General features: G+C 45.8%; 1 protein-coding gene across 1 annotated transcript; it reads left to right on the top strand.

Moving 5' to 3' along the window:
* Positions 1-227: 227 nt before the first annotated feature.
* Positions 228-4,001, top strand: LOC134483427 (uncharacterized). Its single transcript, XM_063278698.1, has 6 exons — positions 228-391; positions 1,422-1,581; positions 2,047-2,190; positions 2,824-2,990; positions 3,702-3,807; positions 3,926-4,001. Exons 1-5 carry the CDS (start codon positions 265-267, stop codon positions 3,764-3,766), a joined length of 663 nt encoding a protein of 220 aa, XP_063134768.1. The 5' UTR covers positions 228-264; the 3' UTR covers positions 3,767-3,807; positions 3,926-4,001.
* Positions 4,002-13,536: the final 9,535 nt, after the last annotated feature.

Below are 13,536 nucleotides of genomic sequence, written 5' to 3'. Positions count from 1 at the left end.
GGAAAATTTGGCTTTGGAAGCAGGAGATGCTCAGTGGCTCTGCCCCAGGAAAGTCTCCTGGAAAGGGCATATCTGCTTATGCTCAGTACAGGGAGAACATTAGCAGGGATGCAAAGTCTGCTCCCCATGACATCTGCTGTCCCTTCTTGGACATTCTATTGTCTCCTAGAGAGTTCTGGCATCCTCTGTGATGTCACCTGTACTGTAGTGACGACCAGTGCCCTAGTTTCTCTCAGTCTGAGTCTGGCGGTTACAAGCTAAGACATGTTTTCCCGTCTTCGCAAGCGTTTTGGGAGGGGGAACGTCGATTCTGGAGAGACTAGAGTGAAGGAGTCTGGCCTTTCGTCTCAAAGTAATGATGGACAAAGACAGCACTTCTGGGGAATGTGGAGTAAGTTCTGGGCAGTGTATTTTGAGCTTCCTGCCAGGGTGGCTGCAGGCTTACGCTGACCTTTCTAGCAATGGGCCACAACAACTGGAGCATCTGAAAAGGAATTGAATTTCCACGAATATCACAATTCCTGAAAGTCAGGATTTCAGAACTTTAGTTTCCCCATCCCCACTGGGACGATATGGTAAGGCCAATGCTATTATACTGTGGACTTCTGGTCTTTACTTTTCAGTTCATTTGTTATGTTACATTGATATAATAACCTCATCAGTAGTCATGGAGGGTCCACCTTTTCTGAGTTTAGACAGGGCAGCAATGTATTTCACTATCATTGCTTCTTTAAATACAGTGGGTATCTGACAGTAGTAACAGGGAGAGATTGTGCTCCAGGCAATAACCTTATGTTCTTAGACCTTCTCTGATTTCTTCTAACTGGCAGGGTCATCGTTAGCTTTATATATTAGAGTGTGTGTTACAAACATGTTTCTAAAATACCAAAACTATTTGGATCGTGTAGACCAAGATTCAGCCTGTAACCTATTCGCACTTCTGGGGCATTTGGTATTTCACATAGGGACACTGATAAGTCTGTTGAACATATCCTCCCCGGAAATGCGTTTTAAATCCAAAGTTGTTGGCTTAGAGTATCAGGGTAGGGCATCTGAGTGTCTCCAATCACTCAAGTTTTCTGGATGGTGAATTTATCATCTGAGTTCTGAAGCCACAGGAGTGAGGGTCCTGAAACCAAGCTGTACCCTGTTCAGCTGATGATAATCCTGGAGAAGCCATCTCCGTGGTACATGTAAGCACGTGATGTCCGGCATAGGGAACACCTGGCTGCTTATGTCTCTTGGTATCTATAGAGTAGTGGGAGAACTGAGATCCACTGAGGAGGCCTCTTAAGCATAGACCAATCGCCTAGCAGTGACACTGGGTTCCTGGCTTATTCTCCTGTTTAGGCCTCACTGAGGTCTATGAACACTCTATGCATTCTCCCCATGCAGGCTCACTTGTGTTCTTCTACCTGCAGACGCTGGGAGAGAAACATCATCCCCTGGCACTGAACTAAGCGAGAATCAGGCCAAGAAGGAAAAGGAGAGGCTGATTAAAGAGCTGCAGCTCATTACCGAGGAGAGAAATGACCTGAGAGATCGCCTGAGGTTTCTGACAGAGAGATCCATGAAGAACAGGTATGAATCGCTCCAAATGCTCTTGTTTCATTCCTGGGTCTGCAAGGTCACCTTCTTATCCTATTAAGGTTTTGGGTTCTAGAAAGCTGTGCCTCCCTAACCACCCTGTGCTAAACCTCACCTCCCATATAATGGAGATTCAGAACCTGACCCTTCCTGAGGAGTGAGATTGAAAATGGACTCATCTGCTTCCATTTATTTTAAAGCAGAACTTGTGGTCTGAATGAAGAATTCAGGGATAAAGTCAGGGAGAGTGAGTTCCCAGTGTGCATTTGCAAAGCCCTTGACAGCTGGTGGCTTTGCAAGATTGTAATTGCAGTGAGTTTATGGTGAGTCTCTGTACTTGCTAGGCAGGTGACTGAGTGCTGGAAGATCCAGGCAGCAGCCTGGGGTAATTTAGGACCCACCCTGAGTTCATATATTCCTAAATGCCGATGTTCATTGTATTCTATCATTTGGGGCCAGGTCACACTTCAGGCCAAATCCATATTATGAAGACCTGGAGAGAATGGAGGAGGCGGTCATGTCAATTCTGCACAACTTAGAGATGGAGAACACTGAGGTCCATGAGAACAACCATAAGCTGAAGAAGGAGATTACCTTCTCTAGGTAAGTCCTGGTCAGAAAGGCTATCACTTGTGGAATGGCCATTTCTGACTTTCTTTGTTCTGGATTGGACGGTCTTCAGCTCTGGTTCTATCTCTTGTGCTATTTACCCATCAGTGTTCCAGGGTCATTAGGACTCAGTTTTCAGTTCCATAAAAGACTGTTCCTCATCCCAGGATTGTCGAGGCATCTTCAAAAGGCTCTAGAGAGAACAGCACTGATTGAAGTCAGCAGAAGTTTATTAGGCTGACCTGGACCTATGGTGTCACACCAGGTTTTACAACACTCAGTGCGTGGACCACATGGTTAGCATGACCTTCTCTTGGTTCTACTGACCTCTTTTGAGGGTGTTGGCCCAGTACTAATTCATGTTGCCCCCATGCATTGGGCTTTCATGGATAGTTGTGGATCCATGTTCTTTCTCAGAGGTGTGGACACTAATTGGTGTCAGGCCAAGCAAACAATTTATTCTTCCCCGAATTAACTCTTTATGTTCTGTGCAGCAGCCTTATATGTATCAAGATGCATTTTATTAAGTCTTCATGGGTATCTGGGACCTGGTAGAGTTAGTGGGACTTGGGAGTAGGAATGGGAGAAAGGGCCAGCATGATCTTACTATGCAGACTGTATTTCCAGAAACCTGCTCAGCCAGCTCCTGATGGAGAACACATGTAGGAAGAAGTTGGTCCCACTGAAGCAGGAGAGCAAGGAGGTACATCTTGATTGTGCACTGAACCAGAAATATTTGGTTGACTTTAACAAGAAAGATAAAGACCATCAACGGACAGAACCAGCATTATCAGGTAGGGACCTGTTAGCTTAACAATATCTGATAAAATTTGCCAATTTGATACATCTTTGCTTCTCTTACCACCTTTCTAATTTACACTCACAACCAGCCAACCACCTCATGTAATGGAATTGTTCATTGCTCTGCCTATGCACAAGTATTCTGGGAAGTTAACCACTTTTCAGAAACTGAATTATTGTGCAAGCATATTTTGCTGCTCGTTTTGAAGCTGCAGTCTAGAAATGGTGACAGATGAATAACATATCATATTATTGCATATCCATGTGATACATTGGATCCTATGTAGAGTTTTGAACAAGTTCTTCCTTCTTTGACAAATGACACTCTGTGGTCATGTGATCTCTTGTGTAGGAAGCACCTTTGGGATAAGAACCAAGTGCAAATGTCAAATTAGTACTTGTCATTGGCTTTATCCTTGGTGACATATGGACATCTCCTTTCTTCCTGCAACCTGATGAGGTCTCTTGCCATTGCCCTGTTCTTGTTTTGCACTGGTATAAGTCTGGGTCCCATATTGTCAGCCCACATTACTGTGAGGCTTGCTGGAGATTTTGCCCTGCCCACAGAGTTAGCAACAATGATATCACTTAAAATGTCCATGTCGACTGTCCAATAGAACTGAGGTGGTAGAAGGCAGCATTCTGACAGCTGGCTTGCATTTCCCCACCAAATCAGTGTCTGAAAAACTGCCTTCCTCTCCCAGGACTCAGAAAGTGCAAGAGAGCTGGAATTGGACACACAGCCGTAAGAGAGCTTCCTGAAGAATAAGTTGCTTTCTCAGGAGTCCCTGATGACCAACATCCTGAATGGTAACAACATTTTTTGGATGAGTATTCATCCTCTGAGTTAATTTGTCATTTCTTAGAGACGCTAAATTTATATACCACTAAGCCAGCCTGACTGATTGAAGTCTTACTTTCTTCTCAGAAAACAGCACTTGAGAGACAACTTGGGGGACCGCCTTTCATTATGTGGGCTAGAGGAGAAACAGCAATACATCTGTGCTTCTAAATGTTCCTTAAGAATATGCTTTTAGAAATATTTTTGTTATGATTTTAATTGAAGTTTTCTTTTTGTTGTTTCATATTTATATGTTCTTGTTACTATTTTTACTTTCAAATATTTTTAAATATTTTTATTCATTTTAATCCTGTTTTGTTGTAAAAATGTATTTGTTATGAATAAAAATTGAATTCTATCTCTTGACTCTTAAGACCATCATTCTTACTCAAGGGTTCTGTCCCCTCCTGTGGACTTAGAACTGACAGCTACACATGGATCTCTGCATGTTCCATGGATCCTGGGCTAATAAGTAAATTCAAAGTCACCAAGGGGTACTCAGTGTGACAGTGTCTTTTGTGTGGACAATGTGGCTGTTCCTCGGACACACATTTTATGATGTAATCACTGACACACTTTACCCAATTGTTAGGGTCCATGTGGTTCTTCTGAGAGAGCAGCAGGTGCTCTACCCTGTGAGTCATCACCACATCTCCTGCAGGTGGCTTTTGTTATTCCACATGAGGTGCTGTATTAGGTGGACAGGATCACCTATGATTAAATAGAGAGATCTCAGGAGATGTGTGTTCACAGGGAACTTACTGAGCAGTGCGTGCTCAACGTGTTAGGTTTCCAGGCATCCCTACAGGGCTCTGGTGTCCCCACTGCTCATTGTGGGTCAGGATCGTCCTCCAGCATCACTTAGTGTCCATATTAGAGCAGATCATTCACCTGTTATCAATGATGACCATATGTATTCTGCACATCTGATAAAATACAGAATAGAAACTAGCTTCTTGTAGGCCAGCTTGGCATAATCAGTTTTTTGATTGTTAGCAAGAAAATTATTGTAATCTAAGCAGTTTAGGAAGGAACCTCAAAAGCATCCATAGTGAATGTAGCCTGCAGCTGTGAACACAGGTTTCTTTTGGAGAGCAAGCCTGTGCAAGCCCAACCGAGGTGGGACAGTTCAAGCTACCCTTTTTCCATGGCCAATCTGGGATCGTATTGAGAATGTATTTTTTCCAGGTGACTGATTTCCAATTTGTGGAATTCATCTAACTTGCTGAGAGTGCAGGTGACTCAGAGAGTTAAAGTACAGAAGAACCAATCCAGTATGTCCACAAAAGCTTGCTGTCACCCCAGGGCTTTTAGAAGCTCAGCAGCTAGAGAAGCAATGTAGTATTTGGTTATTCTCATGCTTAGGTCTAGTCATTCACTATAAGCTGACCATGACACAAAAAGTGTCATCTGTGTCAAAACTAGTTGTAACTAGATTTACACCACACTATCACATCACTACCGTATTTGAGGTTCTCAGTTACTATCTAAGAACCTGGAAGAGGCCTGGGTCTTGCTACACAAACTCATAATTTATGTCTTCATGACACTGTGTGCTTTGTTCTGTTGATGCTACCATTGGCATACAATACCTTGGATACTTTGTGCTGACATCTGTGACATGAGACAATAGTTCATGTCATCCTATCCTGAATAAAATGTCCTTAGAGTACAGTGTAGTGGGAGGGGCCTTCTTTTCCTGTGAGATAGCAAAACATTTCCAGTCTTCAGTCAAGTCTGACAGCCATTGTCCAGTACCTGTCTTGAGTTGTCCACATTTTCAGCTAAGAGTCTTCATCCAGGCTGCTCTATAATTCTGTAGAAGATTAATAGGGTTCCAGCCCTAGGATTTAATTCAGTGTGACTGCACTTGCCGAACATGCTCAAAGCCCTGAGATCCACCCTAGCCCTCTGTGCTTTAGAGAAAGAAAATAAAGAACCACATTGCAGTTGAAGTTTCTCATCCAACAAAAGGAGAGCCTGCATAGGGCCTTTAAGTAACTCTAAACCCCAGCTTCTGCCCACAACTCCCTCCATCAATTCCATGATTGGTGTGTTTTCACTACTACTCACTTTCTTCTGTGTGCAAAGAATGTGCACCATGTCAGTAAGTGTGTGTGTATGTGTGTGTTTGTGTGTGTGTGTGTGTGTGTGTGTGTGTGTGTGTGTGTGTGTAGTCCCTAGTGAAAACTGTCGAGATACATGCAGACTCATGCTACTACTGTCCCATGGCACCTTGCAGGGAACCCTGAAATGGTGGCTACTTTAATACAGTCTAAACCGGGTGTGCATGGTTTCTGTAAGGTCACCACTACAGAGAGCAGGAAAAGCTTCAGTAGTCACATGAATGTGATCAATCAGTGTTAGTCATGCCCTTCCAGCATGGTAGACTGCAGGTTGTCTGTCCCCAGCACTTTGCTCTCTTGTGCCCAAACAATGCCAAGGTCAGGGCCGTTGAGCCGTGAGGCAGAGGCTCACCACCCTCAGTGCTGCCTAAGACCCCTAAGACTGTCTCTTTTGGGTGTGTGCGTGCTGGACACTCATGGATCCTGAGATCTCCGCAGCTGAGGTGAAACAGTACCGGAGCCATTGCAATGTGGGCACACATTTGGTTTTGGAGCTGGGCCACTCTTTGACTTTTATTGAGTGGAGAGACAACTGTTGGCTGAGCCTTTGGTGAACCGGATGGCCCCTGGCCACGTCAGCAGTCAGCAGTATCAAAGCTGAGCAACCAGTGTTTTATGTTTCATTTTGTCATCGCTGGTCAGTGTTCTGATGCCACAGCACATGGCTGGTCTCAGTCTCCCCATGTGGCCACAATCCCTAATTGATATTGCCTCCACTTCCCAAGTGCCACTGGGATTTCTGTAGAACCCCTAAGGCAGCAGCAAGCAGGAGCTCCTGACTATTCCCTCCCTGCTCTCTGGATCTGCAAGTCGTTCTGTGTACATATGGGTATTCCCTCATAAACCCTTGATGCCATGATACCTTAATAAACACTTGAATCATGCCCTGATGGCCAGTTTTCAACTGCTACCTGACACCATCTATAATCGCCTGGGAAATGAGGGACAGTCTGGATCAGACTGGCCTTTGAGCATGACTATGCGTGACTGTCTTCGTTGCTGTGGGAGATGCCAGGCAACCTCTTTTCTGATCCTAGAGTCCCTATACCCAGCCACTTGTCCCCTCTACAGCCAGACCCTACTTCTGCTCCTAGGCACTGTCTTGGACTTCCTTCCCTCAGGTGGCTTCTCTCCTTTGGTTGCTACAGAAACCTGTTATGAGGAAAGGAACAGGGAGTTAAGAGTTCAAAGCCATCTTCCCACTGATGTTCTTTCTCAGAGGTCAGTGGGACACTTAAAGAGTTTTGTGTATACATTTTATTAAGCAAGGGACAATCATGCATCAGACACAGGAAACTAACAGCACATCTACTGGACCTCCTTCACCACCTGGGCATCTCTTATGGCCTGTGCTTCTGTGTGCTGAAACCTGGGGACCAACTTCCTGTGGGGTTTCCCAGGGTGACTATGCACATTACTACACTGGCGTAAATCCTCAAAACTCACAAACATCAACAGGACTGCCACAGGAACGGTTCTACATCAACAGATACCACAGATCAGCAAGCAGAAGCATGGGAGGGTGGTGCTGTGGCTCACACACTTCTCTTTCCTCACTAGGGCAGGTGACCCGCTGAAGAAAACAAGGGGGCAGCAGGATAGAACAGGAAAACTACAACCCAGTCCTTGCATTAAACACCCAAGCACATTTAGACTAGAAGAGAGAAGTTTGCCAAGAATGAGGGCCACTTTGGACATCCATCATCAATACCCCTGGCTGTCTAGGCCAGCATCAGATCCAGCAGTCTCCAGGCAGCTTTCCGCCAGGCCCTCAAGGGTGCTAAGAGCATTAACCATGAAAAATAGAACAAGATCTCTGCCTCTTGCCTGACTGACAGCCAAGCATGTGTATGCCCTGGCTATGCTCATGCTGGGACCCCTTCTAGATATTAAGATATAGAGACCTGATAGTTGATTAGGACCCTGTTCGAAAAGGAAGACACCGGATATTTCCCTCTGGCATCCATATGTGCATGCATGGTTGTACAAGCTGGTAGAATCTCTCTCTCTCTCTCTCTCTCTCTCTCTCTCTCTCTCTCTCTCTCTCTCAAAGTTTTGAAGCACAGCAGAAGAATCTCTGGGACTCTAAGCCTGAGCAACCTCATCTGTGAGCCACAGCTTCTGTGTGAGAGCTCCTTTGTGTGAGAGGGGTAGGGTGACTGAGGAAGTTTGCTGGTGTCCATCCCTGGCCTGCATGTGCATGCATACAGAGACATGGACACATGCACATGCTGAGTACCCCTCATCCAATCCTGAAATCTGAAAACATTGAATTTCAAATCCAGGCATTCTCCTAACCTACACCTTCCCTCAGGAATTGGAGATGAGGCCTTGCAAGAATCCTCAACCAGTGAGACTGGCCCAGACCTTCTGAGATCCATTCTGCCCCAGGAGAACACAGCAGGTGGTATCAGGACAACACAGAAACTCAAGACTCCAGCCTGATGCAGGGACCGCCTGCTGGGTTAGAAGACTCAGCATCAGGTTCCTGAAGGAAAACATCACCTCTGAACACACAGGGTCGCTGTGGCTATGCCTTCAAGGCATCTTCAGCAGCAGCTTAAATGGACTAGAAATGACTATGGGAATCTGCCTGCAGGGTGATGTGAGAATCCTTTTGCTCAGGCTTGATCGCTAGATGTTGCCACAGAAAACCTTGAACTCTTCTTGGAGTACAGTCCAGGCAGAGGCTGAACACAAAACATTCTGATTATGAACTGAGTTTAACAGATAATCCGGATCCTGAAGGCCACAGGCCCAAAGGTCTGCACTGTAGGGGTGAGGCATCACTGCAGGGATGACCACACAGTGCAGGGGTGAGGAGTCACTGCAGGGATGACCACACACTGCAGGGGTGAGGAGTCACTGCAGGGATGACCACACAGTGCAGGGGTGAGGTGTCACTGCGGGGATGACCACACACTGCAGGGGTGAGGTGTCACTGCAGGGATGACCACACACTGCAGGGGTGAGGTATCACTGCAGGGATGACCACACACTGCAGGGGTGAGATGTCACTGTGGGGATGACCACACACTGCAGGGGTGAGATGTCACTGCAGGGATGACCACACACTGCAGGGGTGAGGTGTCACTGCGAGGATGACCACACAGTGCAGGGGTGAGGTGTCACTGCAGGGATGACCACACACTGCAGGGGTGAGGTGTCACTGCGGGGATGACCACACACTGCAGTGGTGAGGTGTCACTGCAGGGATGACCACACACTGCAGGGGTGAGGTGTCACTGCGGGGATGACCACACAATGCAGGGGTGAGGTGTCACTGCGGGGATGACCAGCAGTATCCCAGCCTTGGCCTGGGAATAGCCATTGACACCCACACTTTCTGGGGCAACATTGTCTCCTGAGGATAGAGTCAGGCCAGGAGCAGCAACTGATGTTCACGAGGGACAAACTTTCTTCACCTCCTGCCCATGCTGGCCCTAGGATCTGGGCTTTTTTGGTGACATGAGTGCTGAGCCTCCCAGGTAGATGGGTTTTCAGGGGTCAGGTGGTGATTGTCACCAAAGATATCCATAAGGATAAGTCATACTGTACTAATTCCCATATTAGATCTCTTCTCACAGGTCACAGAGGCCATAGTGGGTCCTAAATGTGGAGTCAGGTTCCTGTGCACTTTTGAGGAGACTGGTCAGACATTTAGGCTTCGTGATATTTTGTTGGCATTATTTTGGGGGGGATTTTATTTTTACTGTTGGGGCCAAACCTGGGGCTGCCATGTGGAGGGAAAAGCTTTGCCAAAGCTGTAGATCATCCCTAATAATAAACTCCTGAATTCTCCCAATCCTGGAACTATCTAGGTCCCTCACATGATGCAACCTTTGGGGCATTCCTCACATAGAATCATGGGGTGGACTGCATCCCAAAGCGAGACAGTGGGAAATGTTACCCAGTGTCTCCCTGTGGCTGTGACGATGGGAGTGCTGACCAGTGGAATGCAGGCCCCATGTGAAAGCCTTTTGGTTTCTACTTGAGTGGAATCTTCACCATGCCTTTTTTTTTTTTCTAGAAACACAGGTTGCCCTGGAACTTACAGTCTTCCATCACCCTGACTCAGTTTCCCATGACTGGGATCATAGGCTTAAATTACTATGCCCATTTTTCTTTTTTGTATTTATAAATCTGCTAAAAAGCCAGAAGGATCCAGAATGTAAAATGGTGCGGTCCAAGGCATTTCCAACAGGGGATTCTTGACCTAGGAGTATCCAGACCAGTGTTTATTGTGTGGCTACTTCATTCCCATAACAGCTTATATTTGACAAAGAATTCCAAGTTGTGATATGACTGGGCAGCAGGTGATATCCCATACAGCAGGACTGACTCAGGTTGTAATTAAGGCTGGAGAAACTTACTAGGACCCTGGTAATCCTACCACCCTGGGGCCTTTAGATAGCCTTAATCTGATCTTCCCCCCTGTGCTATTAATCAATTGCTCTTGAAGGTAGATTTGAATTTACAGTCACTGTGAGGCAGGAGAATTAGGACCCTACAGTCACTCTGGGCTCCATAGGAAGAGCCTGTTTCAATAGTAAAAGAGGTCACCTGTGAGTTCTTACTGTCTTCCCTGAGGCCTTACTGCTGGAGTTAGACTAGCTGTCTCACCAATTGAAGTAGAGGGCAGAATGCTGGTGCCTTCTATAGTGAGGACTAGTGACAGATGGTCTATGGAAATTCTAGAAAGGTCTACAAGTATTTATGTCCTGTGCATGGGAACTGCTGGCTTCCCTGTGTCCTTTGCCTTTATTTTGCAGTCCATGGGGCACCTGGAAATGTCCCCAAACCAGGCTGTACACAGGGCCTGTCCCGTGACTCTCACTTGCACTCAGAGCCTGCCTGATAGTCATAGGTCTGACAGAGTCCTGACACCTGCAGAGACCACTATAAGGGACCCTGCAATCCCCACACTGCCCATCAGTGTCTATAATGTCCCTATACGACACTGAGACGGTCTAAGCTCCTTCCAATCTTTATGCTGCATCAGAATCTGACCATTGCTACTTTTGCTCCTCTCATACCCACACTAGAAGCCCTGTACCCACACTAGTCCCAGCTGGCCTGTTGCCTACTGACATCTCATGGACTCTGCCCCAATATTCCCTCTTTGCCTGGGTCCGTGCAACTGTGTCCAGTTCTGCCTGCTTCCCTGCCTCCCCTCTTCCATTTTCCAAATGGCCACATTGACACATGGGTTTCTGGGTCTCCCACTCCTCGGATGCTGGGAACAGGTTCATTCTTTGCTGTTTGAATGGTTGTCCTAACACTGGAGGACCTTGCTTCAAGTAGTGGCAGTCAAACCTGGTGCTGATCGTGTCAGATCTGTCCAGGCTGTCTGTGTGACTGTGGAATGCGCCTCTGTTTTGGCTGAGTGTTATTTACCTCCCTCATGGCCATGTGATAACCAGACCATGAGCATGTTCATTGTTTGGAAAGAAGGGTGTGGAGGACATATGCTCCTCACCCTAGCATTAGTGGAAAAAAGACATAGGTAGATGCTGCATTCTAGACCATCCTGGGCTATAGAAACTCTGCCTCGAAGAATGCAGGGGGAGCAGGGCTGGGGTTCAGTTGGTTGCCTAGCAGCCTACCACATTGAGCAGGCACTGCTCAACCACCTGTACATGCACATCTCCTGAGATCTCTCTCCTAAATGGGAGGTGATCGTGTCCACCTAGTACAGCACATGCCCTGGAAGGACAAAAGCTACCTACAGGAGCTGTGGTGATGACTCCCAGGTTAGAGCATCTGCTGCTCTCTCAGAAGAACCACATGGTCCCTAACAATCATCTACAATGGGGAATGCTATTCCCTCTTTTGGATCATGAGGGAAATGCACTCAGGAGTGGACCAGACATACATTTGAAAAAAAAAGATCCATTGAGTTACATGATAAGAATAAATATAATCAGCAACAATAAAAAACACAGCATATGAATGATCAAGTGAAACAGCACCTATAAAAACCTATTTCCCAAAATGACGTTGATGGTCATTATCTTTATGGTTTAATAATAATGCTGTATTGTAAGAAAAACTGAGGCACATGGTTCTCGATTAGGATTATTCTATAATCCTTTGTGAAAGTTGTCATTTTTTCTGCAGCTCTACAGGCATGAGTGTGTGTTACTCAATATCTGGTGCACACAGTCAATAAGGAATGTGTGTTGTAGACTGATATAGACTAGGATGAGCAGAAGACAATACAGCATGGATACAGTATGTCAGTGATTACATCATACAGTGTGTGTCCATAAAAAAAGTCACATTATCCACACAAAAGACACTATCACCCTGTGTACACCTTGGTGGCTTTGAATTCCCTATTTACCCATGCTGCCTGGACCATGCAAAGATCCATATCTAGCTGTCAGTTCTAAGTCTACAGGAGGGGAAAGGACCCTTGAATAAGATGGTCTTAAGAGTCAAGAGTTACAAATCAATTTTTATTCATAAGGAATACAATTTACAAAAAACAGGCATAAAATGAACAACTAAAATGGTATAAAAAATGAAAAACAGTAACAAGAATATATAACTATGAAATAACAAAAAGAAAACTTCAATGAAAATCATAACCAAAAACATTTCTTAACAGCATTTTCTTAATGAACATTTAGAAACACAGTTGTAGTGCTGTTTCTCCTCTAGGACAAGACGTCAAGGCAGTCCCCTCAGATGTCTCTCAAATGGTGTTGTCCGTATGAGAAAGGAGAAGGACCTCAACCAGACAGTCTGGCATACGGATACATAAATTTAGGGTCTCTATACATTGAGGAAATTAACTGAGAAGAAGAATATTCCCCCAAAAAGTCTTTGACTGTGAGGATTGTCGTCACAGGGAACTCCTGACAGAGAAACTCACTCTTCAGGGGGCTGTCTTCCTGGGATCCGTCCTATGCCATGTCTCCTGCAGTTTCTGAGACCTGGGAGGAGAAGGCAGCTATTAAGACACTGATTTGGTGGGGACATGCATACCAGCTGTCAAGTTGCTGCCTTCAGTCCCCTCAGCTGCATTGGACAGACAGCACTGATCTTTTCACTGAAATCATTGCTGATATCTCTGCAGGCTGGGAACATCACCAGCAACCCTCACAGTACTGTGGGAGAACAAGCTGCTCCTCAGACTCTACCAGTGCAAACCAAGAATGGGGAAATCGGGAGAGACCTAATTGGGGTGCAGGAAGAAAGGAGAAGGCCACATGATACCCAGATCAAAGCCAATGACCAGGACACATTTGCCATTTGCACTTGGTTCTTATCCCTACAAGGTGCTTCCAACCATAACATGACCCCTGTATGACCTTTGTCACACGACCAAGAACTCGTTCAAAACTCTTCATAGCATCCAATCTGTGATAGGGAGATGCAGTCATATGATATGTTATTCCTCTGTCACCATTTCTGGACTGCAGTTTCAAAAAGGGCAGAGAAGTATAATTGCCAATAACTCAGTTTCTCAAGAGTGGTTAACATCCCAGAATACTTGTGCATACACAGAGCAATGAATAACTCTATCACATAAGGTGGGTGACTGACTGGGTGTGGGGAGATTAG

The sequence above is a fragment of the Rattus norvegicus genome, chromosome 19, assembly GCF_036323735.1.
Source record: "Rattus norvegicus strain BN/NHsdMcwi chromosome 19, GRCr8, whole genome shotgun sequence".
In the NCBI taxonomy this organism is placed as follows: Eukaryota; Metazoa; Chordata; class Mammalia; order Rodentia; family Muridae; genus Rattus; species Rattus norvegicus.
Note: the sequence above shows the minus strand (reverse complement) of the source record. Positions and strands in the feature narration are given on the sequence as shown.

Excerpts from the sequence above, each read along its gene's own strand:
- LOC134483427 (XM_063278698.1), top strand. The coding sequence starts at position 265 with ATGTTTTCCCGTCTTCGCAAGCGTTTTGGGAGGGGGAACGTCGATTCT. Across the intron at positions 392-1,421 it reads GCACTTCTGGGGAATGTGGA|ACGCTGGGAGAGAAACATCA; the intron begins GTAAGTTCTGGG and ends TTCTACCTGCAG. Across the intron at positions 2,191-2,823 it reads AAGGAGATTACCTTCTCTAG|AAACCTGCTCAGCCAGCTCC; the intron begins GTAAGTCCTGGT and ends CTGTATTTCCAG.